Genomic DNA, 27,552 nt, shown 5'->3' on the forward strand with positions numbered 1-27,552 from the left:
TCAATTGCCATATCTTTAGTTAAGTGCTATTCTTAACTTGTTGCTGTGACCTGACAAAAATAAAATTCATTATTAAAAAAATATCACAGAAATATAGTAAAAAAATAAAGTGTCCAGAAAGTAGAATTTAAGCACTCTCAAGAAATACATGCTGTAATAACTATTGGGAATGTCTGGGTGATAACAGGAAAAAAATTACCAAAACTTTTCTTTCAATGGAAAAACATGCAAATAGCTATAATTTACTTTGAAATATAAAGAACAGGTAAGAAGGACTGATGTAGATAGACAGACAGATGGTCAGATATGTGATAATGCAAGTATAGTAAAATATTAATGGTACAGTCAAGGTGTGGGTTTATTGATGTATACAATGTAAAATTCTCTCGACTTTACTGTATGTTCAAACTTTTTTTTTTTTTTTTAAGATTTTATTTATTTATTTGACAGAGAGAGAGACAGCCAGCGAGAGAGGGAACACAGTCAGGGGGAGTGGGAGAGAAAGAAGCAGGCTCCCAGCAGAGGAGCCTGATGTGGGGCTCGATCCCAGAATGCCAGGATCATGCCCTGAGCCGAAGGCAGACGCTTAACGACTGAGCCACCCAGGCGCCCCTATTTAAACATTTTCATAAGAAAATGTTGCGGGGAAAATTATCCCCAAAACAGTCAAAGAAAAAGAGCACAGAGTATTACACCCTTAGAGGGCTGGTAATTTTTCTCTATGATACTGAAGACTGCAATAAAACAAACGGAATTTGACCAATAAGGAAGTTTTACTTTCTATACGTGGAAGAATGTCATTACCAGATAAATCCTGAGAACCTATGGCACATACTAGATGACAGACTATCATCTCCTAGAATTTTTTTTTTTTTTTTTTTAAGATTTTATTTATTTGACAGAGAGAGAGACAGCCAGTGAGAGAGAGAACACAAGCAGGGGAAGTGGGAGAGCAAGAAGCAGGCTCATAGCGGAGGAGCCCTGATGTGGGGCTCGATCCCATAATGCCGGGATCACGCCCTGAGCCGAAGGCAGACGCTTAACCGCCGTGCCACCCAGGTGCCCCGATCTCCTAGAATTTTTAAACAGGCAGACCCTGTTCTGAGACAGACCAAATATATTACAGTTTAAGGCCGTGGAATGGCTTAGACACTCTCTGCAGTTAACTTTATTTCTAAGATTTTCATCATCTTTAAAATCTTACAGAGTAAAAACAATGTCATTTAACTTTTTATATGTACAAAATAACATTACAGAAGACTTCACGTACCACATTGGCGGGAACACTAGCAGCTGTCTTTTCTTCAATTTTACTATCTGTTTTGGCAACTCGAAGAGAACTTGCAGAATCAGAAGCTTTTTCAACCTAGAGATGAATATATTATTGTTCCTAATTATACATGCAGTATACAATTATATAGTATGTATAAATATGTATGTCAACAAATCAGAGAGTAAAATGTTAAGAAAATATTCATTCTGAGAATAAGGAATGTGAGAAAACCCCGTAAGATGACCATTCTCTACTATGGAAGGGCAGAGAGCAGGGGAGCACTGAGGATGCAGCCAGGACCGTTTGGCAAGTTCTTGTGGTTGGGGGAGGGGATGCCTCCACCCCAGGGGCATGAGTACCTGTACCCTGTGCACACCTGTACTTCCCCTCAGGTCCTCCCGTCCTTCCTGGCAGCACAGGCCATACCCCGAGTGGCCCCAGGGCTAGGCAGAAAGTTTCAGGTTGGGCGAAGTGGCTAGTAGAAGTTCTTGCCACTAGAACTGAACAGCGTCTCCCAGAACACTGTCTGCAAAGATTGAATCTGTAGGTCTAATAAAGTGACTTACTATCATATGAATGGAGTGTAGCTATGGTAACCAGAGCCACTTGTCACATGGAAATCTTCACCAAATCACACATCAGATGCAAGCCCCCGAGCGTGTTTTAGCCCTGCCCAGATGGTTGTGCTTGTACTTTTTCCCATGACACTAACTCCCACCCAGATTCTGATTCTTATTAGGCATTATATTGTAATCAGTGGGTATCTAAGGCCAATTAAGTAATTAAGAAGCACAGACCTAGGGAATATAAATTCTCTAAAGCAGCAGATGTTTTACTCACTGATGTCCACTCTAGTATCTGCTCTTTTAGAGGTTCCTCTGTTTACAGAACTGCTTATGAATATAACACGGAAAGAGCTTCCCAGCAGAAAATCAGACAAGCCCTTGAAAACTGACCGGCAAGATGTCTGGATGTTTCTCGGCTTCATCATCTTGTTCTTCATTGACGTTTGATGCAGCAAATACTTCGAACTGGCTGAAATCTGCAAAATTTGGTTGTTCTGGTATCTGCTGAGGTGAGGTACTAGTGTGAGTTATTAGGCCATCGGCATCCACTGGGCGATGCACAACGGGACCAGGAGCCTACACAATAGGTTAGGATGGAAGAGCGCACATCTTATTAGTCTATCACTGTCAGCGATCTTCTGCTTTGAAAATATACTGTAGAGATGCTTTGTTATCTGTAAACTCAGGGAGATGAGCGACAGTGGCATCTAGCTCTAAAAACCTAAATGGAAAGCTGAGACACTCGAAAAATTAAGATGACAAACCTACAATAAGAAAGATACTTGTACAAAATTCTTATTGCAAAGAAAGTACATCAAAGAAGAAGGAGGGTCTGGCCCTACTCTCTGACTCTCCACTTGCATCTACTTTTTTCTTAATTAGGCTACTACACAATAGTTTGTGCTTTTAACAAGTTATTTTTAAAAATGTTTCTAAAAAGGTTATTTTAAAGTGTGAAAACCACTGCTCTGACTATCCTCCCAACATGTCAGTGTCTGCTTCCCTTCAGTTTGTCCTCCACTCCTTTGCCAGAGCAATCCTTCTAAACTCTTCAATCCAAAAATACATGTGAGTATGTTAACTTTTGGCCAAGCACTATGGAAATAACAGTGAATGAACAAATAAGGCCCATGCCCTAATGAAGTAGACACATCAGGGCAGGGTAAGAGACAAGTACACAAGGACTTCCGTGTGAGGAGTTTCATGACAACAGAAGTACAGAATGCTACAGGAATCAATCTGCAGGTTCTTTCCTGCTTACCCTTTAAACATTCTCTCTCCTAGAAGAAGGATTCTGTCCTTCCTAGTACAATACAGACGTACTCTGCCCCTTTCCACCTCTTCAGTCTCATTCCCCATCACTCCAGTGGCACTGAATGAACTCCTGTTCCTTGAATATGCCAGGCAATGTCATTCCTTCTGACTGGAGTGCCCTCTCCCCAAGAAATACTACTTGATCTCTCAAGTCTCTGCTTAAAGTCTCACTTGTTCATTTTACTTACACCTTTCCAATGTGATCCTTGGCTTTACTAGTTAGTAAAGCTGTTAAATACATCTAGCGCAGCGCTTCTATTATAATTGTTGTTTATAGGTCTATCCTCCCCACTGGACTGGTTCCTGAGTCAAGTGACCAACTCACTGGGTTTCACAGCTCAACCCAATACAAGTATTTTTGCTGGTACTTTAGATAAACGAAATATTCAAATTTCAGTATCTTTTATGATTAAGAAACCATCTTTTTTTTTTTTTTTAAAGATTTTATTTATTTATTTGACAGAGAGAGACAGCCAGCGAGAGAGGGAACACAAGCAGGGGGAGTGGGAAAGGAAGACGCAGGCTCCCAGCGAAGGAGCCTGAAGTGGGGCTCGATCCCAGAACGCTGGGATCACGCCCTGAGCCAAAGGCAGACGCTTAACGACTGAGCCACCCAGGCACCCCAAGAAACCATCTTTTTAACTTCACATAACCAACTTCAGTGTAAGAATCTAACTCAGAAAATCAAACAAATTCATTCACATAAAAGACAGTCGGCCAGTCAGTCACATAATACTATCAGCTATAATCCAGAATCTGTCTTAGAACATACTAGATGGGAACAACTTCGACCTGGCAGGGATGAAGAGGTCATCTTACATTTCCTTTACTGACAGAGTAACATTTCCAGGGAGACGCAGCGAGGGCATGGAGCCTTTTCTAGACCCAGGACACACAGGGATGACATCTCCTATCTTCCAACCCACTGTTCTCTCCACTAAACCTTCTGTTATCAAGACATTATTATTTGGTCCACTTCTAAGTTTCTTTCAAAAAAATAATTTCAATCATTATTCTTGACTTCCAAAATAAGACCTGGCTTCCCTGAACAGACTGCTCATTAAGAATGACAATTAGGTAATTCCTGATCTTCAAAATAATTCTAGAGTAGAAGCAAACACTAACAGACAAATGTAATTGTTCAGTAATGAACACACTGGAGAATTACCTGTGAGGGCTGTGGTCTTGGAGGCACTGCAGGAGGATGGGCAACAACTCCAGCCTGTTGTTGTCCTGAGTAAATACACAAGCCATCTTTTTAGTAAACACATACTTTGCTAGTAGAACAAACAGGCAGAAGGAATGTGATCAAATGAAAAAGACTTCTAAGAATGCGTGATAAGTATTGGAAGGCATTTATTATCTTGTAAAACTATCTAGAGATGACCTAATGACCAAGCCTCATGGCCATTTCTCAGACCTCATATCTTTTTTTTTTTTTAGGGAGTTATTTTATTTTGTAGGCTCCACAGCCAGCGTGGAGCCCAGTGTGGGGCTTGAACTCATGACCCTGAGATCAAGACCTGAGCTGAGACCAAGAGTTGGATGCTGAACCAACTGAGCCACCCAGGCGCTCTACCTCAGACCTCAGTTCTCTTGTTCTATTGCACAAGGCACTCTTGACATGCTTGTTTCCCTAATACTGAACATTCTTGGCTTTCTTCTATTTCGGAATGCTCTTTGGCTATAAAATATGCAGACTTCCAAATTTTCTCTTTGAATTCAATACTTCAATCATTTCTATGTAAATCATTCTCAAATAATACAATCTTTCTTAGCCCACACGTCCAATGGCCTACTATTACATCCCCTTTTCCTCCTAATTCCAAACCCATAATGTCCAGAAACAGAACAGCATCACCCTCTGGTCCTAACTTTTCTATTTTGATCAACATTAATAACAATAAAACCAGTTATATAAAAATTAAAACCTTGGAGTAAGTTATGAGTCTTTTCTCTCCTTTGTCAGCTAACTGAAGACCTATCAGCTCTCCCTCCTTGAACTCTCCACATGGTTGTTTTAAAATCTCTCGAGGCATCTCTCAGGTTTCCCATCTTTATCATTTTCACTCAAACACATTAAAAAAAAATTTCCCTCTCATATGACACCTTTTAAACTCAAAATTTTTCTTCAGATAAATAAAAAAATAAGACAGAGTAAGAGAAAATAAAATAAAATGTTGTGCTCTTTAATGAACTTTAAAATCAAATGATAATAGATACTATGGTTCTCTATCCCCTACCTGTGGTGACTGCAAAGGTCCGATTCATATCTAAAGAGGATGATCTGGAATGAGAAGGCTGTGGCCTTGGAGGGGGAGGTGGTGGTGCAGTGTTATCAGGTGACGTTCCTGAATGCGACCTATAAAATTCACCCCGTTACAACTGGTCATGCTACTGGTATTGGAGCTTTTTTCTTTTTAAGCATTCAAACTTGGCTACACAGCAAAGGATTATTGGTGTGACATTTTCTCAAGTAGGTATGTAAGTATTAAAATGAATAAGGACGGGACTGTTTATGATATGCATTAAACAAGTAATTAATGTGGCAAATAATCTTTTTTATGAAGCATAATTATACATTTTTTAAAATTCAAAAAAATTTGAAAAGAAAGTTTATTATTAACATGAATTCAAGGTAGACACTACAGACCTAGTAACATTTTCCCATTCAATTAAAGATAGAATTAGTTTGAAAAACCATTTTCAAAAAGGGGAAACTTGACTTTCAGACATGGCTAGCTTTCACCTGATTTACAGTTTACAGTTTGGTAAGGCTGAAATAAAATCTGGCTGAACTACCTGAGGCGCCCATTCCCGCATCCCCGCAGGCAATCTCACTGTAGTGGCGGCTGTGAATCTCTAGATTCACTTTTGTGCCACCAAAGTCTTCTATCCTCTGAAAAGAGTCTCATGGACTCTGGGAACCTGATCCTCACTTGTAGAGATAAAAAGGAAAATAAAATCCAAGATGACTGACGAGATATAATTATACAAAGAAGCAGTCTTTGACTTCTTCCGAGATTCTGTATTTACGAGTCTCTCTCTATATACTCCAAGCATACGGCAAAAGGATACTTAGCATGTAAAAAGATGAGGGGAAAAAGATGCTTCTGCCCTGCACACAATTTTCAGTGGATGGTTAAGCTCTGGCAGACATATCCCTTGCCACCTTCACCCTATCCCATGCCTTTTTTATTTGTGTCTGAGAAGTTATATGTAACGCAGATTTTCAGGGTAGGTAGGCAGCCCAACACTACTCTGTGTGCTTCTAGATGGCATCTTAAAACACAGAATTCTGTGGGCACTTGCCATAAGGCTATACAAGGAAATCTGTACATTTATTACTTAAACAGACTCTCAACTGTTTACCTACAAAAAGGACTGTATTAAACTGCTAATACTACTACAGCTCTTTCTAGGCCTTCTACAGAATACCATGGGAACAGTAAGAGTGCCTCTTGCTTTCCTACTAAAGTTGAAATGAATCAAAATTATTTCCCTTCTATGTAAATCAACAGGTAACGTAACAGCCTTCAGAGAACTGAAGAATAGAGGAAAATAATTCATACTTGGGTCTAAAATAATTCTTAATATTAAAATGTAGTAAGATATTTTAATATGCTTTTTATTGACAGAAATACTGACCTTTGATGAGTTACATTGTTTCCAATCTGTTCTGGGTCCGAAGTAAAAGAGTCTGAACTACTGTACCCATCTGCTGATAAATGGAATATATCCTATTTAATAATAATCTTTTATTCACTTTTTACCCTATATATGCTAAACAAATATAATAATTATTATTCCAAATCAGAGATATTTAAAAACTGGCTAATAGGTTAACAGTTCACCCTAGTGTTATTAAATGTAAAAAATGAAATAGAAATCAAATAAACCATGGCACATTTACACAACGAAATACTACACAAACAAGTTATAATGGAGACAAATTAATATATGAATAAAAAATATGCTTAGACAATAAAATTTATGAGACTAGCCAGACGTTCCCCCATTTTTCACCTGAGAAAATATCATTTCCAAATCCTGAAAATCTTATGAAGGAGCAGAGTCCCAGAGGCAGACTAATGGCTGTGACGCAATGACAAATTTTAAAATAGAAACTCAGGGACAATGTGAAGGAACACTGCTACTTACTTTCAATGATTGTAAACTGAAGGGACTGGTTATTTGGTTTAGTTTCATTTCAAAATTTATCCCTTTCCTTTTTCCTAGCAAATAACTGAACCGTTTAATTGGTACAGGAATGATGTTAAAACTAACATATTTCCATTTGGATGTACCAACAGGCATCTCAAACTTGAGATGTCCCAAACTCAACTTCTGTTTTTCCCCAACAAAACTACTGCTATCACAGCCTTCCTCAAGTCCCAGTGGCTCAGATCAAAATTCCCTGAATTGCCCATGCCCTCCCACCCCCATCCTGTATCACACAGGTAAGCAAATCCTATGCTCTTTTCTTACAAAATATAGCCAGAGTCTGATCTGACCACTTCTCAGCACTTCGGCTACCACCCTAGGCCAAGTCATCCTCTTCTCTTGTCCGTATTATTCTAATTGTTTTTAAAATGGTCTTTCCTGTTTTGACTCTTGCTTTCTTGGGGCCTATTACCAATACAGCATAGTGATCCTCGTTAAAAAAAAAAGGGGGGGGGTCAGACCACATCACTTCTCCATTCGAAACCTTCTAATGGCTTTTTGTCTGATTCAGTAAAAGTCACTCTTACACTGCTCCCTGATAACTCCTCTACCACTTGCTACTTCTGCCTGCCAACTATGTTAACTGATTCTATTCCAGGTGTTTGCCTGCTGTTCCCAGCAGAAGGCAGTTTTCTAAATCAGGGCTTCACATGTGCTGTTTCCTATGCCTGAAACGTCCTTCCCCCAGATATTCACAGCCAAATCCCTCACCTTCAAGTTTTAACCCAAATGTCATCTTTTAGTAAGGTCTTCTTTGACCACCTTATTTAAGATGTCACTCCCTCTTCCCTTTCTCATCTTTATTCTTATCCAGTGTGTTAATTATCTAAGACGAGAATTAAGATTTTTGTTTCTGTTTTTTTCTCTTACATCCCCCATTATGTAAGCTCCATAAGGGCAAAGATTTTTTTTGTTTTAACTGCTGAATCCCCAGTATCTAGAACAGAGCCTGCCACATACTATTCCTTTAGCACAGGCTGAATAAATGAATGTACACACAATTTCTTGTGAGACAAAGGAACGAGTGGGAAGAGCCCATGGACTAAACATGGCTAACCGAGAGGGATGGCTAAGAAAAGCAGGTCCAGGTGGCAATAAGCAACCATTTACTCACACAGAGGATACGGTATTTAAAAGGGTTAACTACTAGTCTCTATTCAGTAAAGGTAATATGAAATAGCTATACATTTGATTATTCAGATTCTAAATCCAGACTTAATCAACTTCAAATGGAAACTGTAATGTTATTTTTCACTTACCTACAGTATTTCCAGAAGCAAATTTCACCGATGAGTTTATCTTACTTTCCTCTGACAGGTCAGATGGTTTCACAAGTAATGGGCTAGTGGGATTAGTATGATCTAGTAGAGAATTAATAGGTAAAAATACAAGAATTGAATTAATAATTCATCAACTTCAGAGTGTAAGATTTCATTTACATATTCCAAAGAAGTAGAGGTAAACCTCATGAGATACAACCCAAAATAGCACTTTTAATAAAAATGTAAGCTTGTTCAGAAAGAATTTTGTTTTCTGCCATAACAGAAGATAGATTATAACAAAAAAGTCAATTTGCTTGTTCATACTTTGTTAATTATCCTTTCAAAGTAACTGCTTAAAACATCACACAAATGGTTGTAAAATAAGTAATTTATGATGCTGACTTATACGGAAAATAAATATACTTCTAAGAAAATAAATATACCTCTAACTAAAACATTTAATCTAAAATGAGGAGAAACTTCACGAGTTTAAGCAAAACAATTTCAAAGCCAAAATTTATTTTAAGGTCTACCTCTTCAGTTAAAATCTGAACATACTTTAAATGTAAGTTCACAGCAGTTATCATAAAAACCCACAGGGCAGGGGCACGTGGTGGCTCAGTCAGTTAAACAACCGATTTTTTTTTTTTTTTTTTGTCAGAGATAGAAAGCACAAGTAGGGGGAGTGTGAGGCAGGGCAGGCAGAGCAGGCAGAGGGAGAAGCAGGATCCCCGCTGAGAGAGGAGTCCCGCAGGACTCGATCCCAGCACACTGGGATCATGACCTGAGCCGAAGGCAGCGGCTTAACCGACTGAGCCACCCAGGCATCCTGAACAACCCACTCTTGATTTTGGCTCAGGACCTGCATCAGGCATGGAGCCTACTTAAGATCCTCTCTCCCTTTCCTTCTTCCCCTCCCAATACCCATCCCCCACTCCCTGCTTACATGCACTCTAGAATAAATAAAATCTTAAAAACAAAAAAACAACCCACAAGGTATTAGAAAAGCCACATTTCCAAGTGTCCTTATTTTAAAACTTTGTAACATAAATACAACAGTTTCCCTTTTCTTAAAATTTTTAAAAAGATTTATTTATGTATTTGAGAGACGGAGAGACAGAACTCCTGCAGGAGGAGGGGGAGGGGTGCAGAGAGAGAGGGAAAGAGAATCCTCAAGCGGACTCCCCACTGAGCTTGGAGGCTAACACAGGGCTGGATCCCAGGACCCTGAGCCAAAATCAAGAGTCGGGTGCCCAACCGACTGAACCACTCAGTCGCCCCTCAACAGTTTCCCTTTTGAAACCGTAATATAAATTGAACAATATATACCAGCATACATATGTATGTATACTTGTAGAAAGAACTGTTAAAAAATAAACAAGTATGAAAGAAATCTGAGCCGTCAAAGAATAATTATTTGTGTATTTCACTTTGACACTAATCTAAAATACAAGCCAGCAACAGCTTCCTTACCACTGCCAGTTCTTTTGAGTTCCATTTCCTGCATGTGGATTTTGCTTGGAGTCATACGAATGGGAACTGGATGAACAATAGCGGTATCCTAGAGACAAATGGGAGGAAATACAGACTTTGCATTAAAAATGCCAAGCTGATACCATGAAATAATAAAAACTAACAATACTTTAAATAGGCTTTCTTATTTATGCTAAGGCAAGCACGAAAATAAACTTCTTAATTAGAAGTTTTAGAATTACATGTAAAAAATCAAGTTCACTATGTGTGCCTAATAATCTGATTTCTTTTATAAAAAGTACATTTTAACTTTTGAGGGGTTAAAGACTTCAGTGAAAAAAGACCTCTAAAACTACCTACAGTTGAAGACAATATTCAAAGGCAAAGGGTGAGATGATCTCATGAAATTATACAAATCTAAACCTTGGAGGAGTTAAACTATTTCATGAGAACCTAAAGACTAACAGACTGAACTCTTTTTCTTTAAACTGCTGAAAAAAATTTGACATTTACTTTTTCCTATATAAAACAAAAGTAATAGTGCTTGCTCTATCATAGCGGTTGGCATGATACATAGTTTCTACAGGTTAGTTCTACAGAGCTGTTTAAAACTTCCACAAAGGCATGCATTTTTAGAGAGGCATAAATTAAGACTCCCACTCTTAACATTGCAGTATTTTTCTTAAACCTTTTCACGACGGGAATACATCTGATATCCCTAACCTCATGAGTGGCAAGTCTAGTTAGAGGAGTAAGGAAACTGGCAGTCCAGGCTTTTTGAAAAGAATGCAAACAGCGAAGTAAGAAGAGAGGACGAAGTCAAGCCTCTCAGAAAGAGAACAAAATGAGGAAGGTGCACCTGGGGCCACGGTGGGGGGTGGGGGCGCTGGCCCTGGGAGCTGAGACCTACAGCAGAGGCACCAAACTAGGATCAAGCATCTGGCTTAAGAGCGATAGAGCAGTACTGCTAAGAGGGCTCCGCTCCTCCCATGAGGCATCAGTTCATATTTTGTATGTGCTGCTGCTAAAGACTGACCTTGAGATTCTTACATTTCGAATATCTAGTTATGAGTCATGTTTATAATTCAGTGTGAAAGATAATGACTTTTCAGTTTAAGTCAGACACCATTTTTGGTTGACAGTACCAGGTAACCAGGCCTCTGGTAGAGGAAGTTCCAACATACTGTCTCTTGTTTGACAGGTCTCCCTAGCTTAGTTTCATAATCTCTACATTCAACCAATTTATAACAAATTCTTCATTGCAATTATACTGACAGATCCATTCACAGTAATTTTCTGCCCCCACACCAGTGAGACTGTGACAGAGCTCTAACATTTCCCCTATAACTCTAAAATTACGGTTATAAAGATGAATATTATAGCTGGACAAAAGTTTAGACTTCTCACAAAATAATGAATTACTCTCAGGAAAATATTTTTAACAATACACTTAAGATGTTCTTTGTTGTATTTACGGTTATAAAAACCACGGCTTTAAGAATAACTACTACTTTCTTAACTCACAATTTTAGTGGCAGAAATAAATGCCATAAGAATCAGAATTTAACCTTATAAGGCAAGATCAAAGGAGAAAAAAATGACAACTCATGAGACAATAAATTCTTACTCTAAACCCAAAACAAGCTAGGAAAAAACATGCAAAAAAAATCATTAGATGTTGTAACTCATAATATTCATCGAATATATATTCTCTGTGTGGATAAAATCAGATATATAAAACTTGTGACAGTTGGAACTATTAAGTAACCTTTTCATATATTTCCAGTACAATACAAGAAAGGCATGATAATGACTCTAAGAAAAGAAAATCATGAATGTTCTATTCATTCTCCAAATAATGTGCGTAAGTTTCTGTGCCAGCAAATCAATTCTGTATCACATACTAGACATGCAACCGCTGGATGCTTTGAGCGTGCAACCAGTTTTGGTCCAGCAGATCTGGCTGCTAGCAGGACAAGGCAATTCCTTGCAGAGCTTTACTCAGATGACAGGCCTAACCTCCAACTAGTATACATATCAGAAGCTCCGTTTGTGATTGTGATTTGCAGTAGGATACAGAGCTTTGACTCTAAGCATTTCGACAACCAAATGAAGAATCATGAATGCCGATACGCTTCTGAGTCCTGAGCCATCAGATGCTCCAAATTAGCATCCATTAATTTAAAAATAGAGAAAAAGGTATAATACTGACAAGCAGGCTCTGCCCAGTTTCTTCCAGCTATTCAAATTACCTCATCACCTTTAGGAAACCCATTCCTAATCACTCATGGCACATTTATGTCATATATTTGGGCATCTGATTTTATGTACACTTTTGTGAATGTATTATGCTCATTTATTGTATTTTCTACTTGCCTTAAAACCCATTATCCTGAGTCCAGCCTACTTTTCATTTCTGTGTCACTTATCATCTTGCTCTCTCTTGATCCTATCGATCCTTCACATTGTTTGTTGCCTGAGTAATCTTTCCCAACTGCCTCTCTCTCACCCCCATCTTGTCATGGTACTCCTGGCTGGTTCCTCAGGTCTATGGATTAAGTTCAGATCCGTGGTCTAGCACACAAAGATCTTCCCAGTCTGGTTCCGACCACACTCCTTAGCCCCATCATCCCCCCATCCACATGTCTACTCTATACTCTCAGCACACTCAACAGATCCTGCCTATGATATTCTCTCTGCTTGGAATGCCCTTGTCCACTTCTGCCAATTCATAGTTTCTTTCAAAACTCAGCATACAAACATAATCTCGTTTGTGAAAACTTTCCCAAATACACTGGGCTGAGTTAGCCCACAGTTCTCTGCCCACAATTTTGTTCACAGCTATATAGAATTATCACAATCAGTTATATTACAACCATCAACTTATCATGATTAAGCTATGGTCTACTTAAGAGTAGAATTTTTTGACATTTTTATACTCCTACAGAATATCACAGGCACCTAAAAAGGGTCAAACTAACTTCCTTTTTATACCCTGAATTACTCAGAAGTTCTACAGCACTCCAGATCAGGCATAAATCATGGCAAAGACTACTGCATTACACTTCTTGTCAGTCTAGAATCTAGTAGCAGAAGCAGATTCTACCAGAGGCTATTAACGATAAGCAGTTCAACAAAAGCAATCAAGTTTCTGGAAATGAGATATCACAAACTCAATTTCATTACAATTCTCGGAGCCTAACAATTATTCATCTCAGTTTGCATGTGAGGTCACTGCGCTGCGTGATATAGATGTTTCTAAGTGCTACAGAGAAGTGTGGGGCTTTTTATAGACTTCCACTTTACTGAGCAAATAGCTAATTACCAAATTTTAGCTTTGTAAAAATATTCCATTAAATATTTTCAACACTGTAAGGTATGTAAATTGATATTAGAACTGTAGTGGCACTTTCCTTTAGGTGATTCTCTTCTAACCTGTATGGACCTTATTCACTCACTTGTAATTATTTATAGAAGACTTGCAAAGGATCGTTTGGGATTATGGGTACAGGCTGTGTTCTGCAGGAGGCAATTTGCCAGGTAAGTATTAAATGAAGGATAAGAACTTAGATTCTCAATGGAAGCAGGGCATTCTCTTACTGGCAAGTTTGAAGTGAGGTCACTAGTTGGGGAGCAAAAGTAAAGATTTAAGTTTATCACCATAAAAGAAAAAAGGTATTTCTAGGTACCTTTCTAGGTATAAATATTTAAGACTGCCAACTTTATCACGTTAAGAGATCTAAATTCAGGTTCAAAATAGCAATTAACCATTTTTAATTTCCTACAGCCTCCTGCCACACTAGAGATAACGAGATAACAGAAGAAAGTACTGAGCCATATCGTTTTAAACACTAGAGCTAGGGGCGGCCTGGGTGGCTCAGTCGTTAAGCGTCTGCCTTTGGCTCAGGGCGTGATCCCGGCATTCTGGGATAGAGCCCCACATCAGGCTTCTCTGCTGAGAGCCTGCTTCTTCCTCTCCCGCTCCCCCTGCTTGTGTTCCCTCTCTTGCTGGCTGTCTCTCTGTCAAATAAATAAAATCTTAAAAATAAATAAATAAATAAATAAATAAACACTAGAGCTAGAATTCACAAATTTGGATATTTTTTCTAAGAGGTTACAAGAACATCACTATGATGAAGTCAAATATTTCCTGGCATTTCCTGCCAGTCGTGAGTCAATTATTTTTCCTCTGAGTTCTATGTTTTTACATATAATGTTCTTTTCTGGCCTGACAAAAAAAAAATTGTAATACTATCAACGATTATTTTCACCAGCTCTTTAGGGTTGGAGAATAAAACAGAGCAATTCTGTACTCCTACATCAAACTTGCCTTTCCAATAAAGCACTTTTATTAAGTATTTTAATTAAAATTAACTTGACTATGTAAGTAGGAGATAAGAATAATACGGAGAAATAAACCTTAGAGCAAAGGTAAACTTTCTTTTAGCTTATAGCACCTGTCACTTCCCAAGAGACCTTAATTAAAACCACTAATAAGAAGCAGAAATCATGTTCTGTTTTTTTATTCCTCAATTTTCAGGTTGAAACCAAGATTAATGCCTTCAAAATAGCAATAAGAAAAGTAATGGGCACAGATGATCTACATACTAATTGGTCCGTAAATAATTAATAAACTATGAAACAGACACTTAAAACAGTTCACACTATATCTTTTTGAATTCAAAGTAACAGCATCCTACTTCATAAACAGATATCAACTCTTTAAAATTATAAAGCACAGGAAAGATCCATTAATTTAAACTACTAAAGATGAACTACTATCTTTACATGCCATTTCTCCCAAATCCACATCAAATAAAGACATTACTATACTTGATTCAACATTAATGGCTCTTTGATCAGAAACATCTAAAAAGAATGCCTTGTGTCACTTTCTCTGTATCTTTTCACTTTTTTTTTTTTTTAAAATCTTACCCTTACTCTCTTCTTCCCTTCCTACTTACTTCCCCTTTTCTTTTTGAACGGTGCCTATTAGCCTGTCCTCCTCTTTAAGAGAAAAAAATAAAAGGAAAAGCAGGAGTGAAGAGTGAGAATGTATTAATAGCTAAGGTTCTGAAGTTTTCAAATAATTTGAGGGACGGGTAGGGCCTATATGAAATGAATTCTGTGGGAATAGAATTTATTTTTTTAAATCAGGATGTGAACTTTGTAGCATTTTCAAAGCAACACAGTGAGCCACAGGAAGACAAGACACAGGCTCCCTTGCACAATGGGAATCTGTGACCAACAACTCTATTTTTTTCCTGAACTTGATTCTCTTTAACAGAACTCAACATATTAATTAAGTCAAAGCCATTCCATCTAGACTGTTAAAATGAAAGATGACATTGCATATTTACATACAAAGTACGTATTACATGATGTGTAAGCATACAAATAAAATAGTATTTACTAAGTGTCACTGCACTGAGATACACAGTATGTTTACTAGAACATACACTTAGTTAGCAAATGAAAACAAGGTCAGCTAAATCAATTTTCACAAAATGCTTCCTTAGACACAAATACTAGAATTTAAAAACATACAGTTTTCTCTCATCAAAATAACTAGAAAACACAAAAAAAATGATTTAAAAAAATGTTCTTTCCACCATTAAGCACACAAAAATTGAAAAGCCTGCCACCATTTTCCTCTAAGCACTCCACTCAATCATGCATATCAGCTAAATACCATAATGAATGGAAATTTGGGTTAATAAAATTAATTTCAAACAAGCAAGCTAAGTGATTGACTTACAGGATCAGCTGGTGCAATGTTAGAATCAAATTGGGTCAGAGTTTGTGAGCTTGAAGAGCGTTCACTAAATGTCTCCCACTGCTGAACAGACAGAGGAGAGACAAGTCAGCATGATGAGAAAGATGGAGTAAAAGATCATTGGAGAAGATTTAGCAAAGTAATTCAGAGGTTGCACTGCAAGTTGTGTTTCAAAGGCCTGACAAAATTCCATAATTTCTATTTTTCCATAAACATTTTATACTTATCTATGCTGGGTCATCTTATAATGTAAGGTGAGCAGCTTCCCATTCAAACGTATAATAACAATTTATCACAATCTCAATGGAAGAGATTCCAAGTCTCACAGAATTAAAACTCAAAACAATAGAACAGAGTCTAAGTGGTATTTAATGGCAACAAAGTAAAAATGTAAAGGGGTTTGTCTTAACTAGAGAAAGAATTACTTCAAATCCTTCTTTCAAAATTCTGATGTTAATGTACCGATTTGACGATGTTAGTGAATCCTGCGTACCAAAGTTTTGGTCAAAACAAAGCAAGTCAGTGTGACTTGCCAGTGCGACCCCTGAAAGATGATTCTACTATGGACGTGCACGTATTTTATACATGTGTCTAGATATTTAATAAAATATAACTGAGATAAAATGAAAAGATTTTTGGAATTAATCTATTTTGGAGCTTATGTCAATCTGTAGCAAGTCAACCCCTGCAATCAGCGCTACGCACAGGGCCATGCTGGACCACAAGACAGAACCGCCAGTCAGGCACCGTCCCCCGCCCCATGCCAGAAAAATCAGAATGCGGCCACAATGAGAGCAAATCAAGCATCTGAGTATGTGTTACATAGAGAAGACTTATTTTGATATGAAATACTACTCCTCTAAAAGAGGTACACGAGTATCATACCTCTTAAAACAGGTGGAGTGACAAGTCAGTATTAATTTTAGTAAATTCCGTTTGTTTTGAAGATCTTAGTGAAATAGCATAAGATTTTTATATTAAAATTGCATTTAAAATATCATTAAAATTTGCTTAAGAATTATGAGTTATCCTCTGAAGAAGGAAAAACATCTACACATATACAATATATACATACAAATGTTTACACACAGACACACCTACTCTATTAACCAAAATCCTTTTTGTAACTCAGTATGGAAAGTATACATTTTTATGCTTCAAAGTTCGACTTACTATTTAAAATAGTGATATTCAATTTGAGAAGACATGTAGAAATTAAATATTAGCAAAACGTGTTGATGAAAATTATTTACAAAAAAAAATATAATCTTTCAACAACCTAATACTGATGCATTTAAAGTGATTCTTAAAGAAAACCCACAATAATTCACTTTTATCGTGATGTTAGTATAACTAGTTTCCTCAATAATTATTGTTGCAGGGGTAGTGAAGGAATTTTTAAAATCCTAATTATTTAATTGTGGAGAAAAGTTTAGATGTAAAAGATTTTTGCCAAAAAGAAGGCACTACCTACCCTATTTGGTGGCATGAAGCTTCACTTGGTTTTGTAAGACTATATGTAAGCTACCTGGAGAGAGAGACACCCTGATCTTTGTAACTTTATAGTATAATGGCTAAGAGCACAGGCTCTGCAACCAGACTGCCGGAATGCTAGTTATTTGGTAAGACCTTAGGCAAGTTACTTAACCTGTGTGTCAGTTTCATCATCTATAACACGAGATTAACAATGCCTAGATCATAGGATTGTTGTGAAGATGTTAAGGAGTTAATACCCGTAAAGAGCGTTCTGAGCAGAGCTGGCACATCAAAGGAGCTCGAAAGATGTTAGGGATTATTCTTAGTGTTACCCAGTGCCTCCTCCATATTCGCAGGTGCTGAATAAGTACTTGCTGAAAGAGTATTAGTGCTTCGTGGTAGAAAGTTAAAATATAATTAAAATTCCATATCCTAAGTAGGTATTTTTTATAAATATTATTATTGAAAGGTCCCAAAATCAATGTTACTTTTATTAACATTCTGGTTTTCCACATAGTTAAAAAAAAATGTATGACATTCATGACCTTATTTTAAGCAAATACTATAAAATGAAACTTGCTAGGAATATTTAAGGGAAAATGAAACTACTGGAATCAGAATTTGGAAGGGACTCTGCTCCTCGGCTTGAATGATCACACTACAATTTTACTTAGAATGAAGATGGGTTTTAGAATTGAGTTGCTTTTATTTATGAGCTGATATTAAGGGAATATAAATACTCTTAATCTGACAGTGCTTTTAAAAAATGACAAATGAATAAATGCAGCAAAAATTAGTGATTTCAAGAAAATGGAGCCTACTTTCTATAAAGGCTCTCTACTAGTAAATTCTTTTAAGGCTTAACTCTTTCCTCTAAAAAAAAACCACTTAAATGGCTGTTTTATGATAAATGTGTTATAATGCCTCAGACACGGGTATCTGTGAACATGTCCTAAAGCAGCAGCAAGTCCTTTAAACTGGCCAGTTACTTCTCTGCTTAACTGTCCAAAATTAACTAGTGTCACTTTAATCCAGTGCTTTTCAGCCTTTAAAATACATGGAAAGCATAGAAAGCTTAGAATTTTTTCCCTGAAAGTCAACAAACTTTTAGATTGTAGCACTATAAAGGTGATATTAAAAACTACAAGGGAAAAAATAACTTGTTCACGAAGGAAACTGCTCTACTGGCCTGGAACGGTGGTTTTCAATAGGAGTTCTACAGAGCAGTAAGGTGTAACAGCCTGGGGGCCTCAGGTAATCTCTTTTTAATCAGAGCGGCCCTACTTCCATTGTGTTCTATAATGGAGTTCCAAAGTGAGAGGGGCGCAGTGTATGCATCTTAGATTCCATTTTGCATGCTGTGCTTGGTCTTACACGACTTTTCTTTAACGACTGCATTTAACAGTGAAATCATTCCATTTTGCATTGCATAGAACTAAATAATTATAAATAGCGTGGGTTGTAAAAAATGCATTTTTTACATGGAAAGCTGGATTAGTGACTTCTCGCACAACACTCCCATCTAAGATTCCAAATATATTATCATATACCTTGCCTACAGGAATGAGAAGGCAGTGTGATACAGTGGGCGCCATAGTTGACTGAATGTCAAAGGATCTGTGTTTAAAGCTTAGCTCTAGTCCCTCACTGGCTATGAGATATTTTGGCCAAGATATGCACCCCTTTGTGCCTTCATGTGTCTGCCCCATCTAACTCAAAAGGTGTTAGCAGTAATGAGTGCTGGAAACCAAACGATAGTATTTATTATGAAAAAGTACCTTGAAAACCTCAGTCACATAATTATAAACATTCATCACAGTCACATTGGGTATGTTCTCTCAACTGTACAGGCATACCAAAAAAGCTAGATGCTGAAATTACTCTGTCTGGAACTTCTTACCTTAAAACAGTTTAAGTTAGTAAAAGAAAAGGGAAGCTCTGCTAACCTCACTGCTCTGATTCAACTCTGGCCAAGTCTGGTTTAGTGACGGCATTGACGGAGACTTGCTTGGAGGTGCTTCTGCAGGAGAGCCTGAATAACCTACCTCACCTGGCTGATCCCCAACATCTGCAATTTAAAAATAGAGAAATTCTCTATAAACAATATATTTTAGTTTAGGAATATTTACTTATAAAAGAAAACCTAACAGAAGATTTTTCCAAGTAGTAATTTATAGTCTGACTTTCCTTGCCTTATGCTCCCCAAATGAACATTTTAACAAACAAACAATCAGGCAATACTTATTCCTGGTACTTATTGTCTACTTGAAACCACAGCTTTCCATGAAAATAAAACCTAGTAAGGCATAAATAGAAAAAAGAGTGTTGCACATAACAATAATACAATAGGGCACATGCTTTGAATCATTTTCTAATAATCTTATACCAGGTTCCCAAAGTGCATTTCATGGAATATTAATCATTAAGGTGCTTTTAAAAATTAGGCTTTCTGTTCAAATAAATGTGGGGGGATAGTCCAATTCCCTGTTGGACCCATGCATACTGTAATGTCCTAGAGCAAATAAACTTTATTTAAATCAGTTTTTTTCCCCATCACAGACCTTTTTTAATCAAACAAAACCCTCCATATTCCCTCGGAATATAATTTGGGAACTGCTGATTTATAACTAATTCACTCACATTTTCTCTACAAATCTCCCCTGTTACCAAAAAGCAGCATCTATTGGCAAGGCAGACAGCAAGAGGAAAGGAAGAGTTCCAGGCGTGGGCAAAGAGCAAAGTGAATTAGCCAAACTTTTATCATTACAACGTATAATTACATTACAATGTAAAAACAGAAGGAAGTAATGGTAACTGAACTGAATTCTCAATCCAATCGTCTTTTGCAAAGAGCAAAGTGAATTAGCCAACTTTTATCATTACAATGTACAATTACATTACAATGTAAAAACAGAAGGAAGTTAATGGTAACTAAATTCTCAATCCAATCTTCCCAAATTTTATGTGGTTTGGAATACAATCCCAGTCTGGAAATCACATAAATTACCAAATTAATGGGGAATACCTAATCTTTTGAGACTCTATCAAAAATATGATTCTAAAATCCATCACTATATCTCACTGTTTGACCATGGGCAAGTTGAATGAAACAGCACCTGAGTTTCTCCATCAGAAAGAAAGACATCTGCCATTAAATATTAGCACTGTACTTAAAATTCCTTAATAGATAGCCATATAATAATTCAGCAGTGTAAAGGTTTTTACCTTTCAATCAATTCGTAAGTAAATTCTTTACATTTCAGTGCTTAACACATCCTAGGACCTAATACATACTATGCACTCAAGTATTTATTGGAGTTCAAGTTCGCCTTCATTTTAAATTCATTCTCCTTTACTGTTATTTTCCTAAAACAAAAATTGCCTGATATTTTGAAAAAGTTCTCAAAATTTCTCTTTGCCCTATTTGTGCTGCATGTCTATCTCAAAACATTTCCCCCATATACTTATCCTGACATAACTTCTTCATAGTCCTATCACACTGCGAGTTCTAATTTACAGTCCAGCATCATATCTGGATAAATTTTTGTTTTCTAAGATCAAGAACAGCTGCCTTTTTTTCTCAATCCTATCCCTTTCTCAATAAATGTGTCAGAGTGGTATAGAACCAACATTTCCGATGATTTTCAATGAAGACTCAAAGCCCTTAGAGAAAGACTAATGAAAAAATTATTTATGATAAATAGCAGCAGCAAAACCCTCATGGGGATAGCTTGTGGTTTTCAGTGTGAATGAAAATTATGGGCTTTTTTCTATGATAACCAAGGGGAAGGAAGTTAAGAAAAGGAAGATAATGGCTATAAATTTGACTAGCTTACTGAAAGTGAAATGAAGGTGGTGAATGAAGAAATGCCTGTAAGCGATCCCCCAAAGCAGATATTCATATGAAGAAAAACAGAATTAAAATAGTATTGACCAAACAGAATGATTAATTTTCAAAATAACCTACTTAAAGTCAGACTGTATCAATTAAGTTTTAAATGTCACCTTAGGGCAAACTGGGTCCCCTGGTCTGGCTTTCCAGACCTTCATCCTCCTGTATTCTGCTTACAAATCTAGGATCAGATTGTACCCCACCCCCACCTCAGAGCAGTTCAATTTGGGGTAGATTGTGGAAACCTCTTTGATTCAGTGGTACAAAGTTGCAGTGGGTCCAGCCTCTTGAGGCTGAGAAGTAAAATGTTATTTACCCAAATAATTACACTTCATCATTAGTCTAAGAGTTATTTTCCTAGAGTTGCAGTTCTCAAATTGTGGTTCATGGACTCCTGAGGGTCCCCAAGACTCTTTGGGGGGGGGTCTGAAACATCAAAATGGTTTCTGTAATGATAATAATGCTTTTTTTCTGTGCTGGCACCTACAATGATGACGCAAAAGCAATAGTGGGTAAAACTGCGGTCTTATCAGCAACAATCAAGGCAGCGGCACCAAAATATGTTACCGTGCTATTCTTCACCCCACATACTCCAGTTAAAATAAACAAACATGCATGGCAACTTCACTGAGGAATGCTCACAATTATCACAGTAAAAATTATTTTTATTAAACCTCAACCCTGAAAACATACCCTCTTAATACTTTGTACGGAAAAAGGGGGAAATATATATAAAGCACTCTGCTTTGCATCAAGGACCATGGTTGTCTGAAGGAAAGGTACTTGTGTGATTCAGGTGTCAGCTGAACAGGCCACTTTTTTTCATGGAATACCATTTTTCTTGAAAGAACAGCTGATAAACTATAATTATTCAGATTTGGGCATTAGGCAGGCATTTTCTCAAAAATGAATTTAGTGAGCCTGTCATTTTAAGGAAACCAGCTGTCTTCAGTACTTGCTATAAATGACAAAGTTTGAGCTTTCAGCAAAAATAAGAATTTTGGGGAATGTGTATCTATATCTATGTCCATACTCTCAAGAGCTTCCCAATACTTCTTTGAAAAGACAGGTTATATTAACAAATCTGTTTTTTGGTATTTTATAATAAAACGTCCCAACATTTCAAAGATTTGTATAACTCAATGAACTGGTATTTTACAATCAATGCACTATGTTACAAAATCATGCATGGAGTAAAAGATTCATTCATAGTATATTCAAAGTGCAAGACAGACCCATGGATTTTAATGTAACAATATAAACAGTTCATTAATATGGTTTCACCTTTCACAATGCAATCAACCTTTAAGAAATTACCATCTGTTGAGTTGTGGGTAATACCAAAGAATATCTGTAATTATCTGAAAACAGTCCTCCCTCTTACCACTGAGGCCACATCTTTGTGTACTAGAGACAGGCAACCTTTTTCTACAAAGGGCCAGAAAGCAAATATTTTAGGCTTTGCAGGCTGCCTGTCTAGTCTCTGCTGCCACTATTCGACTGCTGCAGTGCAAAAGCAGCCATCAATAATTCAGGAAGGAATGAGCTTATTGTGTTCCAATAAAATTTCATTTATGGAAACTAAAATTTGAACTTCATAGAATTTTCATGTGTCATGAAATACTGTTTTATCCCCCCAGTGATTAAGAACAACACAACTATCACCACTCTGTTTGTGGGCTGTACAAAGGAGACTGATTTGGTCCTCAGCACTTAGTCTGCCAATTCCTGATACACTTCAAAAAAATAACGTATCTAATAGACTGAATGCAGAAGCAAATATGAGAATCCAGCTATCTTCTATTAACTGAGATATTAAAGAGATTTGCAAAGATGTAAACAATGTCACCCTTTTTGTAATGATTTTTTTTTAATTTTGGAGAACCGTTATTTTCCTAAAAATATCCATGTTAATATGTAAAAGGTTTACTATCATTACTTAAAATAAAGCATAAAATTTATCAGTTTTAATTTCTAATAGGGTAACTATTTTTTTAAATAGGGTAACTATTGACAGATCTAGTAAACAGAGAATCTTTGTGGTCCACAATAATTTTTAAGAATGTAAAAGGGTCCTAAGACTTCAAGTTTGAAAAATCACTGTCCTAGAAAATCCAAAGATTATTTCCGGAATGAATTCACAAAATTACACATGGCTTCTTTCCTGGTTCATATATACAACAACAAAGGGTAGTAGAAAAAGAACAAATCACCTATGTTCTGGAAAGGTAATGTTCTCATAGTCTTGAGTCCGAGGAAAAGAACCAGGTGTGTAAATAAACTGCACTTCCTTCAACTTGGCTCCCTATAATCTCCAACAAAGAGCTTCATGCCCACCACAAAAGTTAGTCTTTGAGACTGTATCCTTACGGAGGCAGGGGTGTAGTTTTACTCTTACCTGATGCAGTGTTCCAACCTAGCCTCCTGCTGGAACACTGTGTCAACCCTGCCTCCCTCCTGATGGTTCTGCTCTGCCCCTGACATCATCAGAGCATCAGGGCTGAAAAAGAAGAGCATGAGCCTAAATTATTTGTTAACGTAAACCCCGAAAGGGCTTTTATGCAAAGTTATCTCCGTGTACAAAAGTGTGTCTGAAGACACAACCCTGTGTGATCACACTGACATACTGTCAATCTACATTTAAAGTTAGAAATGACAATATTAAGAGTGTAAACTGCATTTTTAGGATCACACTATAAAATAAAAACACCATCAGTAGTTTTCATCCTTCTAGCCTCCGAAGATTCTGAAAAGTTGCCAGATTCAGTTTAGTACAGTGTACCTGAACCGCTTTCTTAAAGAGCATCAATTCTATTCTAGGTTTATTTTTTCAGTATTACCCTGAACATGCTAGCATTGTTTCAAAAATGACTGCCAGCTATTATTAATCTTATAGAAATATATACACTCCCTAAAGTCCTATGGTTTAAAACTTATTTTGCCTTCAAGTAGCAAAATACATCTAGGAAGAATTCTTCAATCAGGAAGCCTCAAAGTTGCAAACTCATTTAACAGCTTTGTAAAAGCAAAAGCAACTACACGTTTTACTTGAAATGTGAAGCTTGCCCAAAAAAGTTCTTAAAATAAAAAATAAACAGATGTGGATAAATTTTAAATTTTCAAGGAAAACTACTAATGCTACCTTTTTCACTCATACTCCAAAGACAGGGATAAGCAGTGGTGCCTGGGTGGCTCACTCAGTTAAGCATCTGCCTTCGGTTCAGGGGCTCAGGTCATGATCTCGGGGTCCTGAGACAGAGCCCTGGGTTGGGCTCCCTGCTCAGCAGGGAATCAAGCACTACCTCCCCTCTCCCCTTCCCACCCTCCTGCTTTCTCTCTCTCTCTCTCTTCCTCTCTCATGCAGTCGCTATCTGGCTATCTGTCTCTCTCTCAAATAAATAAACAAAATCTTTAAAAAAAAAAAAAGATTGGGATAAGCAATGAAAATTCAAAAAGAAATTAAAGAATTTAAAATATGCTTTGTTCTGAATGATATCATATCCATCAAAAAACTACATTCTATTTGCAAAATTAATTTTAATTTTCAACACTCCACAAAACGGAAGCTTATTGAGTAAGCAGAACTTCATACAATCTACATAGAAGTTTCTCAGCTTTTTTTTTCAAGGATTTTTTTCTTAAGTGAAGATAAAAATGTGTCCAACAAGGTTTGAAAGAAACAAAGCATTCACCCAAAATCCTACTTAAATTGTAGCCTGTTGACTTTTTTTTTTTTTTTTGCAGTACTGGTCAGCATTTTATAGGAACTATTATTTGGCTTAGCTACTATACTTTAAAGATTATTACCTACAGACAGGAGGTCCTCATTTTCCAAGTACAGCTAAAAATGGAAGAAGCCCACTTAATGTTAATCCACTTAAGATAACTAGAATTTCATAATGAAAAATAATTAGGGCTTTGTTTTCAAAACTTACACAGAAAATTGTAAAAATGAGTATAAAGACCAAAGAATAAGAAATGTTACAATTTTGGGGTGTAATTTGATGGCAAAATTAATAAAAACAAGAATTCAATCACTGAGCATTTACAGAGGACCTACACATAAACACAGTAAATAAAGATACAATATTGAGCAAGATGACAAAGCACCCATTTATTTCCATGGAGTTCTCTAACAGAGGAACACAGATGTTCTTCACTTCGCTTTTGAGTTTTACAGCACAATTGTAAAGACAAAATACAAAATTTGTCCTTTTTACAAAAAATAATTAAAAGTATCAGTAGTTATTCCCAAGGACTATTATGAATCCCCTGGTATGTAAACCATAATCTTTTAAAACCCCTACTGGGTTATCCTTGTAGAAATTTTCTCCTTCAAATATTACCTAGTCTTGTTAATGTCTTTGTCAGGAATTTGAGGAGTTCTAATTATTCTGACCAATTTCATTAAATGGTTCATTTTTGCCAATATTTCTAATTGTCCTGATTTGTCAGTTACAACACCCAACTATCTGGAAAGAAATGACACCAGTGTTAAGAATGTATATGTGTGTGCGGGGCATGGGGGAGGGAAGGAAGGGGGCTGTGGTGCTTGAAGCAATTCCTTAAGTGTAAAGTTGATGATGAATATTAGGACATATTTTCATTATTTTTCCTCTGCAACTAAAGGCACTTGGGACAGTGAATTTTCAAAAATAAAGACTTAGAATTCTTTATATAAAATAAAGTTATGTGCTTTTTTGTTTGTTTGTTTTGTTTTTTTACAGTACTGTTTTAAAGGTAAGGTCAGGGGCGCCTGGGTGGCTCAGTCATTAAGCGTCTGCCTTCAGCTCAGGGCGTGATCCCAGGATCCTGGGATCAAGCCCCGCATCGGGCTCCTTGCTCTGCTGGGAGCCCGCTTCTTCCTCTCCCACTCCCCCTGCTTGTGTTCCCTCTCTCACTGGCTCTCTGTCAAATAAATAAAAAAATTAAAAAAAATAAAGGTAAGGTCAAGAAACTACCCAAAATCTATCATTAAGACACTGGTTAAATTAAGGCACATCTATATTATGGAATACACTGTATGATAAAGAATGTGACAGCCCTATATGTGACAAAGTATAAAGATGTTCAACACTATAAAAAAAACAACAAGGATGTATAATGTGATTGTACTTGGTAAAAACAGTTAACTGCATGTGTTATTTGTGTTGGCTTTTCTATGTTAAAAGTTTCCAGATGAACAGAAAACTCAACAGTGATTTAGCATCAAGCTAGTCTCAAGTATGGATTTTTAGTAAACTATTCATAAAAAGTCTATGGCTTTTAAAAATATTCCTATTCGAAGTACTACTACGAGTTTGGGGATCCATGCTATGCACCATATCAGCAACAATGAAACATGCTCAAATTTACTGTATGAAGAAGTGATGATGGAGGAGCAGACAGAATAGAGAACAATTCCTCTCCGGCTCTGAGCATCTCAAGAAGATATTACTGAATAGCTCATGAGTGGTGTGTTATGAAGACAGGAAACAGTTTTAAAAACAAGTAGCTCGGCCTAATTTAGTCATTTCAAAAATGTGAACGCCCACTTATATACTCAGTTTGCACCCTGCTAGGTGCTGAGATATAATGAACAAGACTGATTTGGTTACTACCCACCTTGGATCCTCCGAGCTAGTTTAAGAGAGAGAGATCTACCAAATAATCACAAAAGCTGTATGTCAAATAGTAACTGTGCTCCAAAGAAGAAACTCTGTGGATTGAGTTGAAGGTGTACAGCATCGCAGTATGTTTGGTTTTGTCCTTTTAAGATATAGTGTTGTGGTTGGTTAGCAGGTCACTTTGATCTTTTTTTTTTTTTTTAAAGTAGATAACCATTCTTAGAAGATGAACATTCTTCCCTGAATAACAGCTTCAGACAGGTGTTTCCACAAATGAATTTTTGTACGTTTTTGGAAAGACAATAAAAACAAAATTTCCCTTTGTATTTACTCTAGCTGCCAAATTCAGTGCTGATGTTAAATATTAAGTATTTTAATTCAGGCCCAAATAAGCACTCTGCCTATGATCATTAGTTGTTCTGTTTTATCTATTTAATCCTGTAAACCTGGTCAAATAATTTTGGAAAAATTACATATGTCCCCAAGTCATGTTTGCATGCCTACAGAAAGCCTAGCTTGGTTACTCCAATGTCTAAAACTTCTAAAGTGAACTTCTAAAAACACAACAATTTTAAATTATTTTTGTGGATACTGATGGATCTACAGTGTCAAGCAACAATTTCTATATGCAAAGGACTTTGTGTACTTTGAATCTCAAGCTTATTAGAGGTAGGTGAAAAAAGATTAATC

The 27,552-nt window shown here is 36.9% G+C and overlaps 1 protein-coding gene across 5 annotated transcripts in view; it reads right to left on the reverse strand.

Annotated features, from left to right (window-relative positions):
* REPS1 (RALBP1 associated Eps domain containing 1) overlaps positions 1–27,552 on the reverse strand; it is an 81,095-nt gene that overhangs the window by 4,371 nt on the left and 49,172 nt on the right. Inside the window, exons 9-17 of one of the 5 annotated variants that reach the window (XM_002912640.4) lie at positions 19,311–19,432; positions 15,871–15,951; positions 10,113–10,200; positions 8,637–8,738; positions 6,802–6,871; positions 5,397–5,515; positions 4,322–4,386; positions 2,230–2,415; positions 1,271–1,366 (exon numbers count right to left, since the gene is read on the reverse strand). In XM_002912640.4, coding sequence (XP_002912686.2) covers positions 1,271–1,366; positions 2,230–2,415; positions 4,322–4,386; positions 5,397–5,515; positions 6,802–6,871; positions 8,637–8,738; positions 10,113–10,200; positions 15,871–15,951; positions 19,311–19,432 — 929 coding nt within the window. Of the gene's footprint in view, positions 1–1,270; positions 1,367–2,229; positions 2,416–4,321; positions 4,387–5,396; positions 5,516–6,801; positions 6,875–8,636; positions 8,739–10,112; positions 10,201–15,870; positions 15,952–19,310; positions 19,433–27,552 lie in introns of all 5 variants that reach the window. The other 4 variants (XM_034669204.1, XM_011220928.3, XM_011220947.3 and 1 more) reach the window with 4 other exon arrangements.

This window comes from Ailuropoda melanoleuca, chromosome 10, assembly GCF_002007445.2.
Source record: "Ailuropoda melanoleuca isolate Jingjing chromosome 10, ASM200744v2, whole genome shotgun sequence".
In the NCBI taxonomy this organism is placed as follows: domain Eukaryota; kingdom Metazoa; phylum Chordata; class Mammalia; order Carnivora; family Ursidae; genus Ailuropoda; species Ailuropoda melanoleuca.